This window comes from Pteronotus mesoamericanus, unplaced genomic scaffold (genome assembly GCF_021234165.1).
Source record: "Pteronotus mesoamericanus isolate MK-2021 breed Mesoamerican mustached bat unplaced genomic scaffold, CSHL_Meso_final scaffold_1186, whole genome shotgun sequence".
Taxonomy (NCBI): Eukaryota; Metazoa; Chordata; class Mammalia; order Chiroptera; family Mormoopidae; genus Pteronotus; species Pteronotus mesoamericanus.
In genome coordinates, this window is record NW_026555302.1 from 2,384,324 (window position 1) to 2,408,100 (window position 23,777).

At 38.1% G+C, this 23,777-nt stretch overlaps 1 protein-coding gene across 1 annotated transcript in view; it reads right to left on the reverse strand.

The window, feature by feature from the left end:
* Nucleotides 1-725: 725 nt before the first annotated feature.
* Nucleotides 726-23,777, reverse strand: part of PLA2G4A (phospholipase A2 group IVA) — a 144,133-nt gene continuing 121,081 nt past the window's right edge. Inside the window, exons 15-18 of the mRNA XM_054587640.1 lie at nucleotides 20,601-20,785; nucleotides 11,521-11,716; nucleotides 9,863-10,020; nucleotides 726-1,037 (exon numbers count right to left, since the gene is read on the reverse strand). Of these exons, the coding sequence (XP_054443615.1) occupies nucleotides 906-1,037; nucleotides 9,863-10,020; nucleotides 11,521-11,716; nucleotides 20,601-20,785 (671 nt within the window). The 3' untranslated portion in view covers nucleotides 726-905. The remainder of the gene's footprint in view (nucleotides 1,038-9,862; nucleotides 10,021-11,520; nucleotides 11,717-20,600; nucleotides 20,786-23,777) is intronic.

Below are 23,777 nucleotides of genomic sequence, written 5' to 3' on the forward strand. Positions count from 1 at the left end.
GAAAGGTGGAAGAGAAAAAGACAAATGAATAGAGAGCTTAAAGAAAGAACAAGGAAGCCCTTATTCTTGTAACACAGACTTGTCCCTACAACAAGGCTTCCATATTCAGCCCTTGCCACTCTTCTGGATTTTTCTCGGGTGCTTTCTGTAGGCTATTCAGTCCAGGATAATATTAGCAAAGTAAAAAGTTAAACTAGAAGTGGTTCTAGTTTCTTCTACTTGCTGATAAATATATACCACTTGTTCAACAATTTCTACCCACCTCTTTTAAGAAAAATAACAATGATTTACAATGATAATTTTCACATCTGAGTTTAGGTTTAACAACTTTTATGTTTAAAAGCCATGAATCTGAGAATCTTTCATAGCAACAGTGCAATATCTCATTAAGAATAATGACACTCAGTTATCTCATGATAATTTGCAAAACATGTCTTTATTTCGTATACATATAAATGCACATATAAATTAAAAATAGTGTTGTCTCATGGCATGAAAAAATCCAGTCAGTGAATAACATTCACACACAATGTAAAGTCTTACTTATTGCAACTGAAATGTTAAATATTCTAAGAAGAAACTACATTTTAAAAAAGTGGACACATAACATAGTTAGTGAAGAATGTCTAAATATACAGTCTATGTCCGTATATTTGCATCAGGAAATTCATACAGATAGAAAGTGTAGCTTAGTATATTTTTACATAATCACTATCATCTGTTAACCTAACAACAAATTTATAGGGGTATTATTCTCATGCAGCTTTACGTAAATAACTGCAAATCTGAGTATCAATTAGCCTCTAATGAAAAGTACTAATGTCTGTACTGTGCTTTTCATCTGGGTGTTGTGGAGTTTCAGGCGGCCGCAGCATCAGAAATTGCTGCCCCTTCCAGCACACACACTACGGTGTGGGTTTGCTTAGAAACTCTTTGTTGAAGAATTTTCTTGCCTCGATGTTACTGAGGGAAACAGAGCAACGAGATGGATTCTGTTTTCTATATTCAATGCTTTCCACAATGGCGTTCTTTATCACCTGCAAAGAGAAGCAAAAGAGGCATCGTTAGTGCTGCTCTGAACTCATTTAAACATTTGTTGGATCAGAACAAAAAAATCTAATTAATCTTTTTATTATAGAGTGCTTTTCAAAATAGAGACAGAAATTTCTGAGTCATGCGTGTGTGTATTTACATTAAACATCTCGCCATTACACTCCTGTTAAGCTCATATTCAAATACTCTTCCCTCCCCTATGAAAGGGAAAAAAACAATTCCTGAAGTTCCAAATTTTGTGTTGAAAAAATTGGGAATAAAATATTTGTACAATGGTAAGCCTATCTTCCTTTTGTCTGTCACTGGGAAGGTGATCAGAGGGAAGAAACAGTAATGATTAAACCTAGAATTTATGTTCTTTACAGTTAGCAGACAAACAGCAATGAAGAACCACAAGGCAGTGAAACCCTTTCCAGAACCTAAGGAGAGAAGGCGGTGCCAACAAACAGTCCTGTTGCCTCAGCTAAACAAACACGGTCATAACACATGGGCACCCTCTATCTAGAAAACACCACCCTTCATGATTTTGTGGACAATGGCTATTTTTTATTCAGAACAATCCTTATATATATACTCAAGTGAATGGTGACTACCGCCTCTAAGGATTTCTAGTGCGATTATCATACACTTCTCTGGTATGAAGTGAACCTAGTTAGGAACTTTTGGGAAAGAGAGAAAATTTGGGATTTGGCTGAAGAAGTTATTGCAGAGCAATGGGAATGGGCTTCAGAGAAGAGGCCTGAATAGCAATCTTGGTTCTCAGTTCTCGGTTCTGCTGCTGTTTTATAAACTTGGCACCATTAGGAAGACTCCATTCCTTAGAGTGAGACTACAGGATTTCTTTCTTTCTTTCTTTCTTTTTTTTTTTTAAGATTTATTTATTTTTGGAGAGAGGGGAAGGGAGGGAGAGAGAGGGGGAGAGAAACATCACTGTGTCGTTGTCTCTCATGCACCCTATTCTGGTAACCTAGCCCGCAACCCAGGCATGTGCCCTGACAGGGAAGCAAACCGGTGACCCTTTTGTTCCTAGACCAGCGCTCAATCCACTGAACCACACCAGTGAGGGCGAGACTACAGGATTTCATCTTAATACCCCTATGATAGAAGTTTCAGGACACGGGCAAGTCACAGAGATAGCCTACGATCCCCCTTCAATCTCTGTCCTAGGGATCTTCGAGCAACATTAAGGTATTATCTGCATGCTGCCATGGGGAGAATCCTTCACAAGTCTGGGCAGTTTAGGATCCTATGGCTCCCTCCTACCCAGAGCCGGTGTGGTGCTCTTAGCCTTGGAGATGTGTACATAGAGGGGTTTGCCCATTCCACACCTGACCCCACTGGGCAAGCCAGGATTCAAGGCCAGGAGACGAGGGACGTGTGACCTGGGTGGTGTTAACATGCAAGTAAAATTCTGCGAGTTCATGTTAGGTCCAAACGGCAGGTCCCTCTATTCTCTGATGGTAACTTTAAACAACAAACAGCTGCATTATAGAAAGAGGGGTTTATCAAGGCAATGTGACACATTTAGTTGCCTTCTGATTTTAAAATTTATATATACAGGGGAGGGCAAAAGTAGGCTTTTAGTTGTATGTGAAACAGAGTTGATTCTTGCATCACTAATATTAATTATTGTATTATTTTCTATACTAACAACTGTAAATCTCTTTTTGCCCACCCCAGTGTAAAGAATTATCTTCTGGGGAAAAATGGGCTCAAATAGTACTCTTTTATTAAAGCAGATATTTGCTGACCCCATTTTCTTCATGAGTAGGGGAAACATAATTAAATCTATTGCAGCTGAAGAGGCTTCAGGCCTATGAAAGAGACCTTGACCAAGGGCCTCCAGGCACGATACTTTTTGACTATGTGGGATCAAGGGACATTAGCTCAAATTCTTGAGTTTGTTCCCTCTTCTTTAAAGTGGGAATAATAGTACTAACCTCGGCTTTTGTAGGGATTGAGGATCATTTATAAAAAGTATTCTGCATGCCCTGGCTGGAGTGGCTCAGTGGATTGAGCGCTGGCCTAGGAACCAAAGGGTCACCAGTTTGATTCCCTGTCAGGGCACATGCCTGGGTTGCAGGCCAGGTCCCCAGTAGGGGGCGTGTGAGAAGCAACCACATACTGATGTTTCTCTTCTTTTTCTCCTCCTCTTCCCCTCTACCTAAAAATAAATAAAATCTTTAAGTGGGAATAATACTAACCTTGGCTTTTGTAGGGATTGAGGATCATTTATAAAAGGTATTTGGCATGCCCTGGTTGGTGTGGCTCAGTTAGTTGTAGCATCATCATGTAAATCAAAGGGTTGTGGGTTCGATTCCTGGTCAGGGCACATGCCTGGGTTGCAGGTTCGCTCCAACAGGGCTCATTGATATTTCTCCCTACTCTCTCTCTCTCCCTCCCTTCCCTTCTCTCTAAAAATCAGTGAGCATGTCCAAAGGTGAGAGTTAAAGAAAAAGTACTTTGCACCATGCCGGCACACAGGAAACATTTCCTGACAAGCATCTATTTGTTGTCGTTATTTTCAGAGTGACAATCTGTGAGAAAATTTAGGAGCTTTAAACTACGTGTGAGGGTATAAGGTTTACTAGAAATAAAAACACTATATATAGCCAATAGAGGGTTTATTATTTGGTAAAAGTCAGCAAATCAATTCTGCAATCAAACGTGTCCTACCACATCTTCTAATAATCTCCCTGCCTGCAGTTTCAGTAAAGATGGCAGAGTAGGTAAGATGCGCTTCCCTCCCATGACCGCATCAGAATTACAACTAAACTACAGAGCAATCAACCTGGAGAACCCTCTGAAGACTAACTGAGTGGAACTCCAAGAACTAAGGATATAAAGAAGAAGCCACGTAGAGACTGAATGTAATATTGAATGTCAACTGCAATTGAAAATTTTTTTTTTAAAGGAAAAAAAACACTTCTCTCCTTAGTGAAGGTCATATCGCCAAGTTTTCAGTTGTTTCTCCTTCATTATCGCAGCCCAGGATGCATCAAGTCACATGACAGAGAAATACCCAAGTAAAAAAAAATCAGCTATTTACTTTCCAAACACCAAAAAGCTTTAACATGTAGAAGACCACAGGGGAAATTATACTGATAATGACTGTTAATTCCTTTATAACAAACTCATGAGCAGAGTCAGCAATATCAATATCAATAATTAGTGTAATTACCATAAGCTTGGTAGGTGTTTCTAGTAATCAAGCCATTCTTCTAAAGCACAACGATATTTACACAACTCTGAAAAACCCAAATCATATGCCATGAGGATGTGGAAGCTGAACCACTAGGTGGCACGTTAACACCGTAAAACCATTAACCATATTTTTTCACGTTACTGAAAAAATACCAAAGTGCTGTAATTTATAATCCAGTGATATACACAGAAAAGGCTAAACTCAGTAGTACAGCAGCTGCTAAATTCAACCCTTCCAACATGATGCATGATACATCTTGATGTCTCCAGAGAAGGAATATGTCATATTTAAATCTTCCTCTTTTTTGAAATTAGAAGTACGCTTAAGTAGTGTTTATATCAAACTTCCTCTTTCATTCACCCCTGACATGCACTGATTCCAAATCCTTGTCAGTAACCCTGGCAATGACCCTCATTCCCCGCTCTCCATCCCTAAACAGGGCCCGTGCCATGTTTCACTTGTGCCATTCAGTCGCCTCCTAATTGTTGATCCGCAACATTTCAATCTTTGGCAATACGGGCAGAGAAATAAGGAGAGAAAACATTTAAAAGTTGATCTTCTCCCCAAAAGGAACAAACTTAGAAATGTGATTTTGGAAGTAATCCACAAGCAAATATTGAGTTCCCACAACAGAAAATTAGAAATGAGCCCAGAGAGGAAGTTATAGTATATATTTGGAAGGAAAAATAAGAATTACAAATGTGGAAAATGCAAGAAGGTATACCGGTCTAAATGACTGTGCATTTTTTGGTTAATGCCTGCTTTCCCGATAAATACTGAAGCGTCATGGAAGCAGGGACCCTTTAAGTCTCATCATTTTTCATCCCAGCTCTTAGCACCTGGAAGGGGGACAGTAAATATTTGTAAAATTAATGAATGCACAGAAGGTTATCATGGCAGATGGAATTAAACAGGATAAATTTCAACTCATGTGGATAAAGAGGCCTGGGCTGAGCGGAAAGACAAGCACGGTTTGTAAGTGGAGCAGCAAGACTGGGCATTCTCAGTAGAAAGATGATCTTATAAAAAGGCTAAAGATGGAAGGTTATGGCATATATAGGAAGCACCTGGAAACAGGCCTGGTTGGAAGCGAGGCTGTGTTTGGGGAACACTAGGAACTATGTTTGCTTGAGACACAGATGGTTTAAAAGTGAAGAAAGAGTGGAAGAAGAAACCTGTTGGTTCCATCTCAGCTCCTCACATAAGCTTGTGACTTCTAGCAATCTGCCTAAATAACCCATGACTCAATTTCCTCACGTGTAAATAAAAATACCTATCTCATAGGCCAGCTTTGAGTGTTCAGTATTTGAAGGGGAAATATTTAGTTTATATTAAACACTCAAAACTTTCTTGTGGTGGTGTTGTTTTGTTCATTATTGTATCTCTAGTTCCTAAAAACAGTGCCCAGCACAGTAGATACTCAATAAATGGGTTGAATTAAAGGAAGAAATAAGATGGAAAAAGATGACAGGAAGCACAAATGGTAGATGGATTTGGGCCTAATATATTGATTGGGCCATGATACTTCAAAAGATTCTAAATTATTTTTAAAAAGATAAAAACTTTAACTTGTACCTAGACACTCTTATTATGATGGTGGACCATCAATAAATTAAGAATTAAGTACCAGTACCTCTGGATATGTGCTTTTCCTCCTTTTAATTAGCATCTATTGTTTAACACTCTATAGAGTTGTTTGAGAACGAATTTTGAAAGTTCATTACTATGTACCATAGACATATATTGAATAAACTGACACACAACAGGTTCTTAGAATATGCCTACTGACTTAATAAATTGAATAAGTGAGACTGAGTAACAATACTTCTTTTGTGTGTGTGTGTGTGATAGCTCAGTCAACTAGGTCCTAGAAAAGAGACCTCAGAACGCATGTTCCCCTCCAGGTCCAAGCAGCGGTTTATGAGTACAGCATGCAGCCCCACTCCCGGGCAGGCAAACATTGTAGAGATTCTCCATGGTCAGGAACTCTGCCTCCAGGCCTGTATGGTAACCCTTGTTGTCCCCTCCTCCTATCACATTAAATTCTTTGACAACTCCAGCCAGTGAGTCAATGACACTTTAAAACTCACTCATAAACACTTTATTGCGCATTTATTTTAGGTGTCATTGTGATTAGTATCTCCAGACACACGGTAATACGGCAAGTCATTGTTTTTCATGGATTTAAATTTTTAATTAAAAGCAGATGACAATACGAGCACTGATAATGATTTTTATCATTATCACATTAGCTGCTTCAGTTTATCAAGTGTCTCTCCGATGCCAAGCCCGTAAATTATACTGTTTTACTTAATCTTCTCCCTGATCTACAAGACCTGTAGCACTGCTTCCCCGTACAAACGAGGAAGGTGATATTTGGGAAGGTTAACAAACATGCTCAAGATCACGCAGCCAAGAGGCAGCAAGCAAGGATTTGAACACCCAGTTTGGTCTGACTCCAGAGCCTCTGCATTCCCCACATACCACACGTCTACCAGTATAAGTCACTGTATATTAGGTTTCTGGAAAAAAGACAACCATGAAATAGTGCCAGAGTGAAAGAACGGAGGCACTGTTCAGTGAAGAGGAATTTGGGAACGTTGAGTAAGTGTGGAAACCTGACGCTAATGACAAACCCAGGCTGCTGTCATGGAGTGAGCAGGAACAGAGCGGAGGTTTTCTAGAGGTGAGCTGGGATTCAGCTTCGCCACAGCAGGCCGGCCAGGAGGTCCGGGCAGGGGAAGGAAGCGGAAGACGTGCACAGCTGTCAGAGACAGGGGAGCGTTTTCAGAGTCAAAATGTATGTCAGGATGTGACGTGAAGATGAAAATTTGCCTTATTCCACAGGCCACGGCCACAAATGGGAAAAGTGCCTCCTATGCATTTGGCAGTCGAATGCCTTTGCATTAGAAGAGATTATATTCAGTGTCCACCATTTCAAATAGCTCTCACCATCCTCAGCGAGTAAACCTGTGTGTTGCCGAAGTATGAATTAGTACCTCGGTGTATTCAAACAGTGTGGGAATGAGGATTTAGCTAATGATCGAGCTCACCAACTCTCCAGCACCCTACCTCAGCAGTTTTGGTGTTGTTTAGTTATCATCACTTCTCAAGAAACTTTGGTTCTGATAAAATATGTTTTCTTGGTAAAAAGTTGGGGGACAAGAAGAGTCATCAGGAGACAGATAAAATGTCAGTGAAAACTAGAAGTCTTACCAGGGTGTGAGGTGCACACATGCAAACACACACACAACCAAGAATCACCTGAACACAAGTCTCAACGGTCATGTACTTCAAGAGGGAGCCTCTTAAATTCATTCATTCAAAAAGTGTTCATTTACTGCCCAGACTGATGTTACCTGTGCAGACCTGTCTATATTCTTAATTCTGAGCATTTGCAAAGGTCTTGCGGTGTATCCATCCTGGTATAGGACACAGACACATACAGGCAAGACTCCCATTTATTGAGCAGCTTCTGTTTGCAGGGCGCTGCTCATACTTCGCCTGATTCAAGATTCAGTACCACCAGTATAATAGGTATTCACTAGTGTTTTAGAGGTGGGTCAACTGAGGCCTCAAAAGTTTAAGCCACCCAGTGACTTATCCAGTCACCCAGTAGCCCAATCTATACATGATATAAAACCCATGACCTTGCTTCTACAGGCTGTGCCAAGGAAGTTCTTAGAAGCAATCAATGGTTTGTGAAGAATCAACATCTGGTGAGCTGTAAGTCAGGACGATTATTTTGGTACTCAGTCTATTTCTGTTCAGGCTTTAACTTTTTCAACTATGTGTCAAACAAACTCCTTTGTTTTTAAAATATATAAATAGAACTGCATCATTTTAATAGCAAATAGTTTAGCAGGTTTTACACAAACCAGAACTGAAAACAATGAGAGAAATGTGTTTGTTACATATACTTTCATACACACATACATAAATGTATATATGGGGCCGAGCAAAAGTAGGTTTACAGTTGTGAATACATAAAATAATACAGTTTATTCTAGTATTATCATTTATTAATTATTGTATTATTTGTCTTCTTCTGTAAACCTACTTTTGCCAACCCCCTGTTGTGTGAGTGTGTTTCTTTTATTCTCTCAAGTCCAATAAGGTATTTATATATTCCTACAGTCTACTTTTTTTCATTTGGAGATAACTGATCAAGTATAATACATTCTATCCCAAACAATATTTAGTTTTGAGTTTATTGTCTTCATGCTGGAAAAATAGATTTACTTTGATATTACTCCTTAGGTAATTTTTAACAGCGGGGGTTTTAGAAAACACAGCTCTATTTTTCAAATGTTTGCTCATTATAAATAATAGATAAAAATACTGATTGTCTCTTCACATTCTTTAAATTTTCACCATCAGAAGAGAAACAATGTATCATATGGATTTCAAATGCCCACTACTTGTGAGATAAAAGAAAAAAAGGAATAAATATATTTAGAAAATTACATATGTTATAAAATATGCTAAGCATGCTCTATGTGAATTTTCACCTATTATTCATGAATGAAAGCTAACAAGAAAGCATTTTAAAGTTGCAGGAATGGAAGCTTATTGGGCAAAACTTCCTATGCTTACAAAAATTAAAGATACTGATTAATAAACATATTACAGTGTAACTGTTATAACTCTTCACAATTAATCATTACTAGTCTCAGGTCAAACTAAAGAAACAAGCAAACTAGATGTGCCAGAATTCTGTTCGCTAAAAAAAACCTAATTAAATCTCATGTATAAAGGACAATCAGCCACAAACAGTGTGTTCTTTTGAGCCATTTACACGGTGTCCATAAAGACTGGCAAGTTATATACAAGTAGGATGCCTTTCCCTCTCCATTTAACTTCTTTCTTTTTTTCCCACCTGTTTTAATATTTCCCAAAGGATAAAATCCAGTTTAGCTAATGAACTTGAGCTTTCACAACTGATAATAACTTGTCTTACACTATGATTTAAAACTACAAGCCAACATGATTCCAGTTACATAACAGTGTTCCTAAATGGTGAGTTAGAGACTAAAGAATTTTTTACATCGGCACACAATCTGGACAGCAGATACAGCAATGATAGGAATGATACTGAAGAGAATAATTTGTTTCTAAATTTCTAAATCAAGGAGTACTTGATATCCCAAGGACTAAAAATGGAAACTTTGGGCAATATTCCCATGATCCAGAAAAATACATATACTTAAAAGCATGAGTGTACTCATTAAGGACACTTTCTGGTTCCATTCACTTTCCTACTTTTATATTTCTTTTCTTACCACTTTTCCTCTTACTTCTGATTTACTTTATCATATGACAAATACAATAGCTATTTGGGAAGAAACTGAGTACTAACTGATGTGTCAATAAAATAATAGTATAAAATGTAGGCTCTGCCAATTTGGAGGCATTCATTTTCTTATTTGTGACTTTCATAGGGTTCTTCTGGAGATTAATAAAAATAATTCATGAAAAATAAAATGGTACAATTTGGGTGGTGTCATTTATAAATGTTGTTTTTATTTTTAATGAAAAAGAGGTATGCTATGATCATGTGGTATAAACTATCTGACGCTGTCAATGATTATAGGAGATACTTACATCAATGTTGTTCAGGGTATTGAAATACATCAGATCGTGCAGCCTTTTGAATGCTTGATTTGGATATTGAAAGTTGAAGGTTGAAAATGGTGATTCAGGGTCATCAAAAATATCAAAATCAGCTACTTCTTTCTCTTCCTGAGTTTCTCTTGGAACTCCTAAATAGCAGAAGAGTCTCAAATGGGGTATTTGGTAAAACCACAAAATATCTCTAAGACCCAGTGAAAAACACATACAAATAGTCATAAATATAATATTGGGAACCCCCGCTGTGGTCACGTAATCTTTAGTATACACTCGTGTGTCCTCACTCATATTCCCTGGGTGAAGATTTCTATGTTTTGCCTGGGCAGTTTCCAATTGTCAGTGCCTGCCACCCTGTGCCTAAGAGCTTTCTACCTGTCCCTGCAACTGGAAGGCTGCTTACCTCACTAGCAGTAGGCTGGGAACTCATACTTAACACTCCACCTCAAGCAGCAGTCAACCAGAGTCTAAGGGCTTAGGACATCAACACCTGAGTTCCTTTGCTGCTTATGTGGGAGGGGAAGGATGATTCTGGAACACAGGTTCTGTTTCATTTCCTCGCGTTTCCCAGCAGAATCAAGCTCTCCTCCCTGTAGCCAGCTCCCTAACACATCCTTTGTAGTCTGTCTGCCTGCCTTCCTTTCATCACTTCCTTCCCTAGTTCACCCAAAGGAACTAGTTTCATTGGAATCCTTTGCTCAGAATCTGCTTTGGGGGAAACGCCAGCCAAACATTACCTAATTGTTGTCATGCCACAGAAATCCCCTCTACAGTCTCTCCTGGCAATTAAGCCATAGAAAATTCTCCAGGTTTCAAGTACTCTACTCACTGTTCAAGAACTAAAAATGCCTGCCAATTCTTCTTTCTCTTGTTTTGAAATGTGACTCATAACTTCCATCCCTATTGATCCTTCCTCCGTCTTCTGCCATCTAGAAAAAGATCACATTCTTCTCCACTGTCCCTTGGTAAGTCTTCCATGACTAATTTTTGTGTTTTTTCCTTTTAAAACTACATTTTCTGGTCCTAAAGTAATATAATTTTTAGGCCTTCAGCATCCTGCCTGCCAATCTCTAGATCTCCTTTTGCTAATCAATATCTTCTAGGATACTGAAGTTTATAGGCTCCTCTGGATGTGGTACAATAGGATGACTGCCTTTGAACTTGACTTTTTTTTTCTATGAAATAAACCATGGCATCATGAAATTACCAGCCATTTTGTACTACTACGTTACCTTCATCTTGCGGTCAGCTAAATACTCAGAACATTTGCATGATTTGTTCTGAAACAAAGCTCCCTTAAATAGTGATAGTCAAAATATTTAACAACCCTTCTGATTAGGATCTCAACCAATCCAAACAAAAATAATTAGAGATTTTGGAGTAAAGCCTCAGAAATTTTTACTAACCTAGTTGTTAACCCTTCCATTTCTAAACTGTGAAGAAACCAGGAGATCTTGGAATGAGAAAGGTGAGGCGTTCTTGGGGTCTCAGGATAGTAGCTACTTGGCAGGGTATGGGAAGCATTCAAAATAGTCATAGCCGGTGCAGCGAGTGTCAGTGCGAACCAGCTTCATGTCAGTCTTGCTCCTGCACCAGATTTCTACTTTACAGAACGCAACTTATTCCCACGGTACCTGGAGCCTTGTACTTTCTGAAGTTGATGTTGGCCAGAACGAAGTGAATGATAGTTGGGCAATCGTTCTCCACATCAGTGTTCTTGGGTTTAAAGACATAGCACTCCTTTAGTCCTTCTCGATCAAACACATTGGGATCAATCTTTGGAAAGGATAGCTTGTTCATTTTAGCCCACTTTTCCGCAAGTAGAAGTTCCTATGGGAGAGAGGGAGAAAGGTGAATGTGGGAATTTTCAGTCTTCATTTGTTCAATTGGTCTGGCCACATCAACTCATTACTAATTAGGTGTGGACTATGTGTTAGCAATGTGCTTCCTGCTAGGATGAACAACGACCTTGTTCTCAAAGAGCTCAAAAAAAAAAAAAAAGTATTCGATGATCAAACTCAGAATTGTGTTAATTATTGGTTCAGAACTACTTCCATAAGAGGCACTGGAAAATGTATTAATAAACTGAACCGAATAAAATCATATAGATGTAATTGCTACAGGAAAAAAATATTATGAGTTCTGGGCATTTATAAGCCATGTAAATGTTTTTTCAACCCTCAGAGGACAAAGAATTTGATGAAGCAGAATGAGGAACATACTGTTACTAAATTTCTACAGATATCACCTCCACACAACTAATTATGATTGGTAAATTTTATGTATGCAGGAATATTTGAGTTACTCTGAATCCACCTGCTTTTTTGTCCTTTTGCCTCTGTTTATGAAAAGAAGTTGAGCTCCCGACCCCGGCCTGTTGTCTTGGTCCGGCGGGGATGTCGCGTGCAGTGGCCGGGCCCTGCAGAGGTGCCAAAGCAGGGCAGTCTGCGTGATCATTTTCACACGTGAGCCCCGCTCCTGGTGAGAGGATCATGCATCCCCGCCGGACCGAGCAGGCACATGGGCCAGAGCCACAGCAGCCGGTTTGCAGCTGCAGACGTGTAACAGGACTAAGGAATAAGGAGTTTGTTGTCAGCGACTGAGATTTTCAGTTTGTTTCTGTGTCGAGGCTGACTAAGGCAGTGAATAAGCGCATACATACACACGAAAGGACTATGTTTAAACTGGAGAAAATAAATCAATATGGAGAGGTACAGTGAACAGAGCTTCTTTCTATCTATAGGCAGCGTAAGGGAAGCGGGACAAAGAAGGAACAGATGCCGGGGCCAAGCTGCCTGAGTTAAAAAGTGAGCGGTGGGACTTTGGGCACATTTATCAATTTTTCTACACTCAGTATCTCCAGTATAAAACAAGGATGGTAATAATAATACATATCTCATCAGAATGTGATTAGAATTACTTGGGGGCTGAAGTATGCGGTGATACTCCCTAATGGCACTGTGGGGGTTATAAATAACAACAACCAGCCACCCAACCAACCGAACAAACAGGGGTCAGGCTGTTCACTGTCCCTGAAATCGTGGTTTCCAAGTCCCTTGCCTCTGCTTCTCATCTGCCCTTTGTTTCTCAGCATCTCATTTTATAGCACTGTAAAATAAAGTTAATGCTGTTTCCTATGGCAGGATTGCTCTGAGGATTAAAGAAGGTAATGTATTTTTGAAACCTCAGTCATTTCTATTTAAGAAAAGAAGTACTTTAGAATAGTATCTAAAATTTAGAGGAAAAAAAATACTTTTTCATTGAACTTTCACTGTCCTTGATGTTTCTGGGATATCATGAATTTTAAGTTGATCAACTCTCTGTCAAAGCTGTTTACAAAGAAATAAAAATAGGGGAGAACAAAAGATTTAATGGATATTAAAGCGTTTGTTTCATAAACTACTAAGCTAAATACGGACTGGGCAAAAGTAAGTTAACAGTTGTTCATATGGAAAATAATACAATAATTAAATAATAATACAAGAGTAAACTTGGTGTTTCACACGCTCACAACTATAAACCTACTTTTACCCACCACTGTATGCTTATACTTTACTGAAAACCCCATACATATAAATATTTCCTTGTTTGCAACTTGAGAAAACTTGTATCACTGACTTCTTTTCCCTCACTGTTCAGTTGAATTATTCAGCTTGTTGTTTCTTGTCTAGTACTATTCACAATTATTCATTCAAGACGATTCAATAGCAAAATAAAACCAAAATTTACACTATGAATCAGTTGCGTGAGAAGGAGAGAAAAGACCTTTCCAGTGTTTACAAACATGATTCAGGAGTATGACCAACCATGTGTGGCCGTGTGATGAAAGAGAAAAAGGGGAAAGGGAATTGAATGAGGTAAACGACCAAGCTATTTTTAGATAGATATTTTATGCTGGAATTCGGAAGTGGTGGAAACTTTCCCTTTTCTTATATGATCCTGATGTGGAAGAGGTTAAAGCTGGTGACTCTGAAGACAGTGATTACAGGATGGAAACACCATGTCTCATCTCTCTGCTTGTAAAGACAGACGGAGCAGAGCCGACGAGTTTGAAGTGTTTGAAAAGAATGCAGTGAGCAGACGTTGCGGCTGCACAGACGACACCAGAACACCAGACTGTGTCTTAGTATAACTCTCCACTCGGATTGCTGTTGGACACCTCAGACACTTCAGGTTTCCACAGGCTCATTCATGGTGAATTTACATGGTACTAGCTAAAATAATTTCCTGTGGAGACAACAGTTTGATGGTATCCTTCAAAGTGATACTTGTAAAGCACTTATGCTCATTTCTGAGGACTAAAACTTCATGAAAGACAGGAAAAAACAATCTAAATAACAGAAAGATAGTCAAAGTATAATGTGAATGGCATATTTTTATTCTACCTATTGATATATGTATAAAATGTTTATAAATATATAAGAATATTTATATTTGTTATAAATGATCTTTTCTTTATAAGAAATGAGGTGTGTTTTTTTCCTGTATGAACCGAGAGTATATGCTTTCTAAGATGTTTCTCATCATTTAAAAGCAATTTTCAGATTGGGGAGAGGTACAGAGTATAAGTACGCAAATAAATCTACAGAACCTTTAAAAATTATTGAAGCAACTAGTATGAGATAAAACAGATAGAAACTATATTTTGGAATTCATTATTTTGTGTTTTGGGCCCTTCTCATTCCCAACAGGAGCATGCTGATACAAGTATCCAAGAGCTTTATAAGGGAATGGGCATAAAAATATTTTTCTATATCTAATAGTATATAGAATTTCCATAGCATTTTACCATTCTTGTTAGTTGTTATTCACTAAGAGGTTACTATAAATTCATAAAAATACATAAGAAAAAATTAATGTTGAGTACACCTATTCATCATGTAACATTAGATACATCTGTTCCTCAACAACCAACACAGGTAGAGTGGGTTGAGTGCTGCATGGTGGGCTTCCAAAAGGAAGTCCATGCCCTAAGCCCCCTCCTCTGGACCTGGGAATGTGACCTTATTTGGAAAAAGGATTTTAGCAAATGCACTTAAGGGTGCGAAGATGAGGTCCTCATGGATTATTTGGGTGGGCCATAAATCCAATAACAAGTGTCCCTCTAAGACAGAAATGTGCTTATAAGATACCTGAACAGAGGAGAAGGCAGAGACTGAGGTTGGAGTTATGCAGCCACAAGCTGGGGAAAGACTGGAGCCACCCGAAACTGGAAAAGGAAAAGAATTGTCCCATAGAGCCCTTGGAGGCAGTGTGGCCCTGAGGATACCTTGGTTATGATTTCTGGCCTCCAGAACCGTAAGAGGATACATTTCCATTGTTTTAAGTCATCCCGTTTGTGGTCATTTGCAACAGTGACCCCCGGAGACTAATATAAGAGGAAATCTGTAAATGCTACAATTAATACCATGCAGTTCCCTTTATGGTGGCCATGATGTTGTGAACCAACCTAAGAATCACAAGTAAATCATGTGCAGAGGTCCTAAAACAAGGATCAAGCCCTAATTTCAACAAATAAATCACAGTAATGTGAAAAAACACAGATTCTTTCTCTCTAGTTTGTGGGTTTCAATGGAATTTTTACGTTGGGTAACATATAGGGAGATATAATTAATTTAGATACATCACTTCTATCATTTGTGAAGACTGGCTCATTTCAAATTTTTCCTTCCTTCTCTCTTCATTTTCTCCTCTCTTTGCCTTCTTTTCTCCTTCTTCCTTTCCTTTTGTTTTTTAAGACAATGGACCCACTGTCCTGGCTTCTGGTCAGTAAGCATTAATCACTGAGCTAGATTTATGTCCAATATATGCTAACATAATATAAAATAACATAATTTATGGCACAATAACCTAAATCTTTTACTCTCCCCAAAATTTAGTAAGGTAAAGGGGGGAAAATCTCCAGTTGCAAACTCTGAATTCTCCTATACTCCTTGTTTGTTTCTCAAAAGATTCAAAGATTTTTTTTTCTCTAAATTTACAATCTGATTATTTTGTAGACTTGAAATTAAGGGCCTGGCTTAAATTCATGCCGAACATTAAAGACAGATCTTATTAGAATTCTTGACCCTAATGGTAAACTAAATTTGTATGGATGGTTAACAAAAAGAAATAACAAAATAAAACACAGAGCTGCTTCTTAAAAGTCAAATAATAAGAATATTATTTAGATTAATGAGGCTCTTTATATCTGAACTGTTTATTAGGGTATGTGTCTGCAAGTCTAAAAAAAAATCTCACAAAACTCCAGTATCACTCATATTGGCGTCATCAACACTCAAGGCCAGCTATGATGTAGATGCAATAAATAAAGCAGTTGCCTGTACCCAAGCCATGATATCCATCATTCTTTTTCTCCCTGATAAGATATGAACTTTAACTAGACTTATGAAATGCTTATGTCAGTAACTGTGAAAAGAAGTTAATGGTTCTAATATTTTGCCCAAAATTTATACTCTACTTTTTTATTACAAATGGCATCCATATTTCAGTCTCAAAAATAGAAAATTACTCACTATTTAATCATCTTAACAAAATCATATTGCATATATCCAGTTATTACTTTGGAATCTCTCACCTCTTACTCATGTAGATTTCTCATCAATTTTTAAACCTTATTATATTGTATCTAAAAAGAGTGATCTACTTTAACATCAATAATATGAAATTTTTATTAATCTAAACATTATATTTGGGTAATCTTTTAGATCTATCTACAAATAGATATTTTTATAATGACAATCATAACAATACATATAAGTTTTAAAAATCATTTCCAATATTGCCAGTGAATGAAAAGTTTATTTTCACTGTGAACTTTCTGAAGTTCATTTTTGGAGGAAAAAATGTATTATATATAATATATTGCAATATTCTTTTTATTTAGTCTCTGAAAATACAATTCACTATTTTCAGAGTAATAGATTTCATGCTAAACTAAACCAATAATAAAAGGAGATACAGACATAAGGGAGAAAGAGGCAGGATAGAAGAAATTGACAAAACGATCTTCTCACACATCTATGAGAACACACAGCTGAAAATATCTATTACAGACTCTTTAAGATAGTAAGCATCGTCGAGGTACAGTTATTAGAACACAGCGTGGCACTGAAATAAGAGCTGTCAGGCGGACCACTGGAATCAAACGATAAACAGAAAAGAGGTCTGGTGTTCTACACTAACAATACGTATTAAAGAAACGCTCACAATGTTAAAATATTTAAGAGACTGTGTTATTACACACCCGATATATTAAAAAAGATGAATGAGTGAAAATATTTTAAAATATCATAAAAAGAAACTATCAATCTATATGTAATTGATCTTGACAAGCATTATGAATTTCAAAAGTAAAACCAATAGAATAAATCATTACATAAATATTTAAAACATTAAAATCATCAGAAATAAAATGACATCATATTTGCAAAAATAAGGCAAACTTTAATATCTTTAAGATATAAAATAATACCTATTGATTAACGGCAGCAACATTACTAATCCAATGAAAAGTCATTTTAAAACATGAGTCTACAATAAACTTAAATTATTTAATCTTACAAGCAAAAGGTAGAAATTGAAGCAAAAATGTATTTTTTCATTTTCTGTCATATTGTAATTTTTTAAACTTTGTTTTTAATTTTTTGTTCATGCCAATAAAGCCAAGAAGGGTTTGCATCTATAATCTGATACAGTAATGTAAATTGGAGAAGCTTATTTTTGGAAAGGAATCTGGAAATATTTATTAAAATATTTCAGAAACTAATATGCATCTAAGAAAACAGTTAAAAATGTGATTAAAGATTCATGGGCAAAGATTATCATTGGAGAAAAAAGTCACAATATAGCAATAATCTAAAAGTTAAAAATAGAGCACTGTCAAATAAATTCTTAAATATTCACAATAGAAATACTGTGCTGTGTTTATACTTATTTTTAAATTTTTTTAATGGCATGAGGAAAAAAATCACTGCAAAACTGTATGACCCAGGTGCTCTCACACACACACACACACACACACACACACACACACACACACACGAGAAACTAAAAGAAAGTATCAAAATATCAGCAGCTGTTGTTTCTGAAGAGCAGAAGCATTTGATGTATATTGCAAATTTCCAATTTTTTTACAATGAATACATATCCTTCTTAATTAGAAATAATGAATCAAAGTACATTTATAAACTACAACGGTTCTTCTTAGAGGGACAAAGTTATATTCTAAAACCTTCTTCCCATACCGGCTCATTGAGGCGGTGGAGCTAGATCCAAATGTGAAATGACGGCGTTGACATTTCACACTCCCATAGGTGAGAAGACTCAATGAATAATAGTTAGGCCACCTCCAGACCTCGCTTCCAAGCTATCATCTCAGACTCCTGCATGGGAAGTCACTTCCCATTGCTGCTCGCGGCTTATCCTGCCCTTGGTTTTCAGCCGCCTGCGCTGGTGCAGTGCCTCATTACCCTGTGCCTGGATTACGGTAAATCCTTCTTCATTTTAATCTTTTGCCCTCCATCGTCAAATAAATTGCTGTAAAACTCCAATCTCATCAAAATCCTTTTTCTGCTGGAAACCCTTTACCAAGTGCCTCTTTTTTATCATCCAGGCTTGAAGTCTCCCCTAAAGCCCTCCTCCTGGGAGCTTAATAGCTATCCCTTCTAATGAGGTCACTCCAGGTCCTCCGGCTCGCTCACTGCCTTCTCTGTGCCGCCTCCATCCTGTTCCATTTATTTCCCTGCTCACCTGCTCCAGGACACCCCAATCTATTCTTGAGAGAGCTCCTACAACTTGCACACGTACATAAACGCAAATTACTTTTTAACAGTAAGTTTCTCGATTTTCTTCCAAGTGACTGTTGTATATAAAATCCTTTGCCCTCCGCCAAACCAAAATGTTGCCTTTAACTGCTGCACACAACACACAGGGCAGAAACAAGCCTATGTGCAGCATGCGCACAGAGGAGGTGGCTGGTGAGGGGAAAGAGCATTAAACCTCAATCTGGAGCTGTGGGCTCTGGCCCCACTTGACCACTTTTTACCTAGCGTCTTCCCGGGCAGGTCCTGGGCGAGGCTTTTTCACCCATGGTCTCATTTAATTTGTGGGTGTGAACAGATGGCTTGTCCCATCGTCCCTTGTCTCCTTGGCTGAATACCACTAACTGCCTCAAGAAAGATAAAATATAAAAGCACTTTAAAAATAGGAGGCTTTATATAGATGTCAGAGAGTTAAAACCATTATTAGTCTTCAGGGCAGTTTAATCATAGTAAAATAGAAAGGAAACCAAGTGTCAGAGGGCCTGGGTTATCACTGACTTTTAGATTTAAGTTTCCGTTTCTTAATCTATCAACTATGGATAACTACATCCCTCTTATGGTAGTTTATTCATTCACCCGCCAAAGTGCTCTCTCTATATATTAACTGGCACTTATAAGGCAAGTAAAACCAAATAATTAAAACAAAACACACACACACACACACACACACACACAAATAGTGCTCTAGTCCCCACAGAGTTCACAGACAGTAGAAGCAATATATATGTAAATCAACACAGATAACACACTGTGAAAATGGGTGTAGTAGTAGGATTTACTAAGTCTTTCATACTGGAACTATACCTGTGGAGGTCAAGGAAGATACCATTTGAGTCTAAAGAAAGTCAGAGGTGCTCCAGGCGGATGGAATAGCTAGTCTCGGTCTCACTTGGGTGAGACCACAGGGCAGTCCAGCCATCTTTCCCTATTGTCTATTCAGAACTTTTGTGTTCTCATTTATTCACAGAAGCAGTTTGATTCTCCCCACACCCCTGGCTTCACCACCTCCACCCTCTCCGGGTGCCCAAAGACAACGTACACTCCTAATTCCCATAAGCGTGACGAGTCATCAGTTGAGCTGTCTCTTCCTTCCCTTCTCCGTGCCTCACAGCAAGCGCCTCCTCCACGGCTATTGTTTCCTTCTTTCCCTCTTGCCCCAGTATGGACATTTCCATGCTACTCTCCACCTGCATTTTTCCATGTCCTCCCTGCTGGAACCTTCCCAGGGATGTGACTCTATCATATATGTCACCCTTCCACTCTCCCATATCACCAGCATCTCAAGTCTTTTCTGTTAACAGCCCACCCCCCTGCAGCTTTCCTGTTCGCCATCACCTCCTGCCGGTTCAGCCCATCTTCTTCTTCCCTGGAGAGTCTGTAGAACTGCCTCGACTTCCTTAATGTCCACTCATCCCTCAAATCCCAGCAGTACGATGTGCGCCCTCACAGCCCCACTGAAACTTCTCTCGGCCCACTCACCAAGAACCGCCTTGTTCAACATCTTCAGCTGGTTTTAATAACACTGCACACTCCTTGGTTTTTGCCCTTTTCCCCTGATGTTGTCGCTGAATCTTCATGATCCCGTTTTATTTCCTCTTCTCTTCTCACAGTACATATTTCCCCTGTGTGGTTTTAATTATCTTTCACCTGCTCACCCCTAAATCTCAGCCTAATTTCCTTCCTGCCCTTCAGATACAGTGCATCATTCTTGTCCCGCTCAGGACTACGGATTTTAACATGGGCCATGGGAATCACATCTGTGCTTTATGAAATAGTATGTGCAATATTGTAGAAAAGAAGCTAATGAGAGAACAGATTGCGGTCAGGAGGACTGAGATCTCTGCGACCTGCAGAAGAATGTGGTAATGGAATGCTGTATACATTCTTCTTACCTTAAATGGAGGGCTAGAATCACTTGGCCTTGCAGAAAAGTCAAAGGAGATGATGAGATCAACCGCCCTCTGCGGCCTCAGAATCAGGGGGTAAGGCAGGTTAAATGTGAGGCCGCTGTCCACCACGTGGATCTTTTTACTTTTGACATCCAGAGGCTCATATATTTGCTCGAACTCATCAGGGTCTTTTAAGAGGAAAAGAAAGGAAGAATGAATTAAACAATCATTTAACATTAGTTAGAATATACATGTTTAATATTGCATTAATATTAAAATAAATATTGATTTTATATTTAAATACAAACCTAATGCTTATGACATAAATCTGTGAGCTAGAATTCCATATGGCTAGGCTCTGGAGACGGAGCTGGGCAGGAGTCCCACTTCAGCATTCGGTAAATTCATTATTGTCTTTAATTCATGGTTTCCTCATCTGTATTCTCAGGCTAAAAGCATCTATTACATAAGATTGCTGGGGATTATAAGACAATGCATGGAGAGTACCTAGGCTCAGGCCCTGTATTAACTCTACACTGTGCAGCACGATCCCTCTAGTAGCACTACCGCACATTACATGGGTCTTTTCTGATTTAAATAAATGCTTTTCTCATACATTATCTTATTTAAGTCTCATAACAGGCATGTGAGGTAGAGGAGCTCTCTAAATGGAGGATGAAATATATTGCTCTCTCAAGTGATACAACAGGGGAGTGGCAGAGTCTGAATGGGTCTCACTGTGCCTCTCTAGGTGATAGGAGTCCAAGAAAATAATCCAGTCAACACGATCAGCGAATGTGTGTTGTCTGTTACGATCCAGGTGCTCTTGAAGGTGCTGCACAAGATAGGCACCCACTCTGCTCTATCAGAGCTTACATTCTGAGGGCTCTGCTGATAAATTAGTAGATAAACATACTTAAAGACAGTTCAGGCCTGGTTAATGTATCCAAGAAAACAAAAGGATAATTTAACAGAGAGTAACTTCATTTGGGCAGTCAGGGGAGGCTCTCTGAGGAGACCTTGAGCTGAGACCAGATCAGTGATACAGAACTGGCTATCTAAAGATTGGGCGCGTAGTTTTTGCAGGGAGAGGAAAGAGCTAGAGCAAAGGCCCTAAGGCTGAAGAAGGCTTGATATTCCCGAGGGACAATGAGGAGCCCGGTGTGTCAGCAGCACAGGGGGAGAGTGGAACGAGATGACAAGGGATCTGAAGGAAAACAGGGCCTAGAAATCGTTCGTTTTATGAAAAAATAGTATTGACAACAGGCTTCTCTCTCCAATTCTGTGTGATGCTCCTAATTCACTTTCCAGGAAAAAGAAATGTGATCAGAATTGATTTGAGCTGAATGAAATGACATGCAGCTGTTTTGCTGGGTCTCCATGTCCTCACACGTGTTTCCACGTGTTCTGTTAGAACGAAGGTGGGCAAAGCTCAGTGGGAGGTCTATTACAGTAGACAGAGTGAAGGCGTTCATACTAGACATGCCTTATAATCTCGGAGCAAGCTTTTACATTCCCTTTGGCAAGCATATTCATAGAGGAAACAACAACAGCAAAAAACTAGAGGGCTGGATAAACCTGTGTGTATAGAATTACCTGTAAAATGTAGTGAATACCAATTACTAGGAAAATATTCAGCACATAGTAGGAACACATTGCATGTTAGTTTCCTCCATATAGTTCTAAGTAAGAATGATACTGACTATAATTCTCTTACAGTCAATTTTATCTTTACATTTGAAGAACGAGAGATCTCAAAGCAAGGTAAATTTTTAAATTCTTACTGTGTAATTAAAACCACAATCCTCATCATCACTAAAAGCTGAAATCAAAACACCAATGATAGCCATAAAGTTTATTCAATGTGAATCAAAACAGTTCTAAATTAAACTTTGGTTTACTTACTTAAGAAACCATTAACATTCTTTACAGAGAGTCAGGTGTTTTGTTTTCTGACATGTATTAAAATTTTTCATCTCTCAAATACTGAATAACAAGTGAATGTTACACACACACACCAGTGATGTTTATGAACAAAGAGAAATCAAGTTTACAGCTGAGGTGATTTTTACTGCCCAGAATGACTGAAGGGGAGAAGGAAGGTGTGAATAAATGGTCTTAAATTAAAAACAAATATTCTAAAAATATAAAACTAAACTGAAAAAGCTATGGAGAACTGGGTTCAGGCAAGAATGAGGTCATATGACTGAATGAAAGGACAGGCCAAGTTAAAAAAGAAACAGAGAGTCCAAGACCAATGAGGAGAGAGAAATCATTTTTTCAATAATTATCTTCAGGATAATTCTCTTTTCTTATCAAGTATCTATCGATGGTAGTGACAATGTATTTTACATTGCCAGCAGCCAAGATTTTAAATTTCTGTCACAGAATCTAGGCCCTAAGCATTGTAAAAATCGAAATATATATATTACAAACCCAACTTTAATATTGAATCCCTTGAAATTTTTACTATTAAAAATGATAATATGAAATTTTTAAAGGGGAAAAATTGTGAGTCTTTGTCTTATATTAGTTTTTAAATATTTTACTAAGAAGCTGAAAATGTATTGTGGTTTTTTTTGTAAAAGCAGCTTCATTTATTTTAAGTGTCTATAATTTGTTAGAAAGTTCAGATATAAGATTCATCATCCTTGTAGGACTCTTACAAAGGAGGTATTATTAGTGCTTTTTAAAGGGGAGGAAGCTGAGGCCCCAAAAGTTCCAGTTTTGCATAGATAGTGAGAGTCAAGATTCCAGACCAGGGTCACAAAGTCTACGCCCTATGCACAAGTGTCCCACTGTAACTTAAGAAAGTGGCATGGCAATAAAGCTATACAGGTTTAACCGTATAACTGAAAAGGCAATAACTGCAATGTAGAGATGCTATCTATGCATGCATCTGTTAATCGTCATTAAAAACATTAATATATGTATTTTATCATAATTAAACAAAAAGTGAAAAACACATTAATGGAAATACCTTTTACAAGGCAACAATTTTTGCTATAACAAGGGTATATCATTACGTAATAATGATAAAGTATAATAATGATTTACAAATTTTTTTTTGGCTTCATTAACTTAGTGCTTTTTGAATTTAAGCTAAAAGATTAACCAAAAATAGATCATTTCCCCATATTCTATTTGATTTTCCCCTTCTCATCACAAAACCATAGGCTC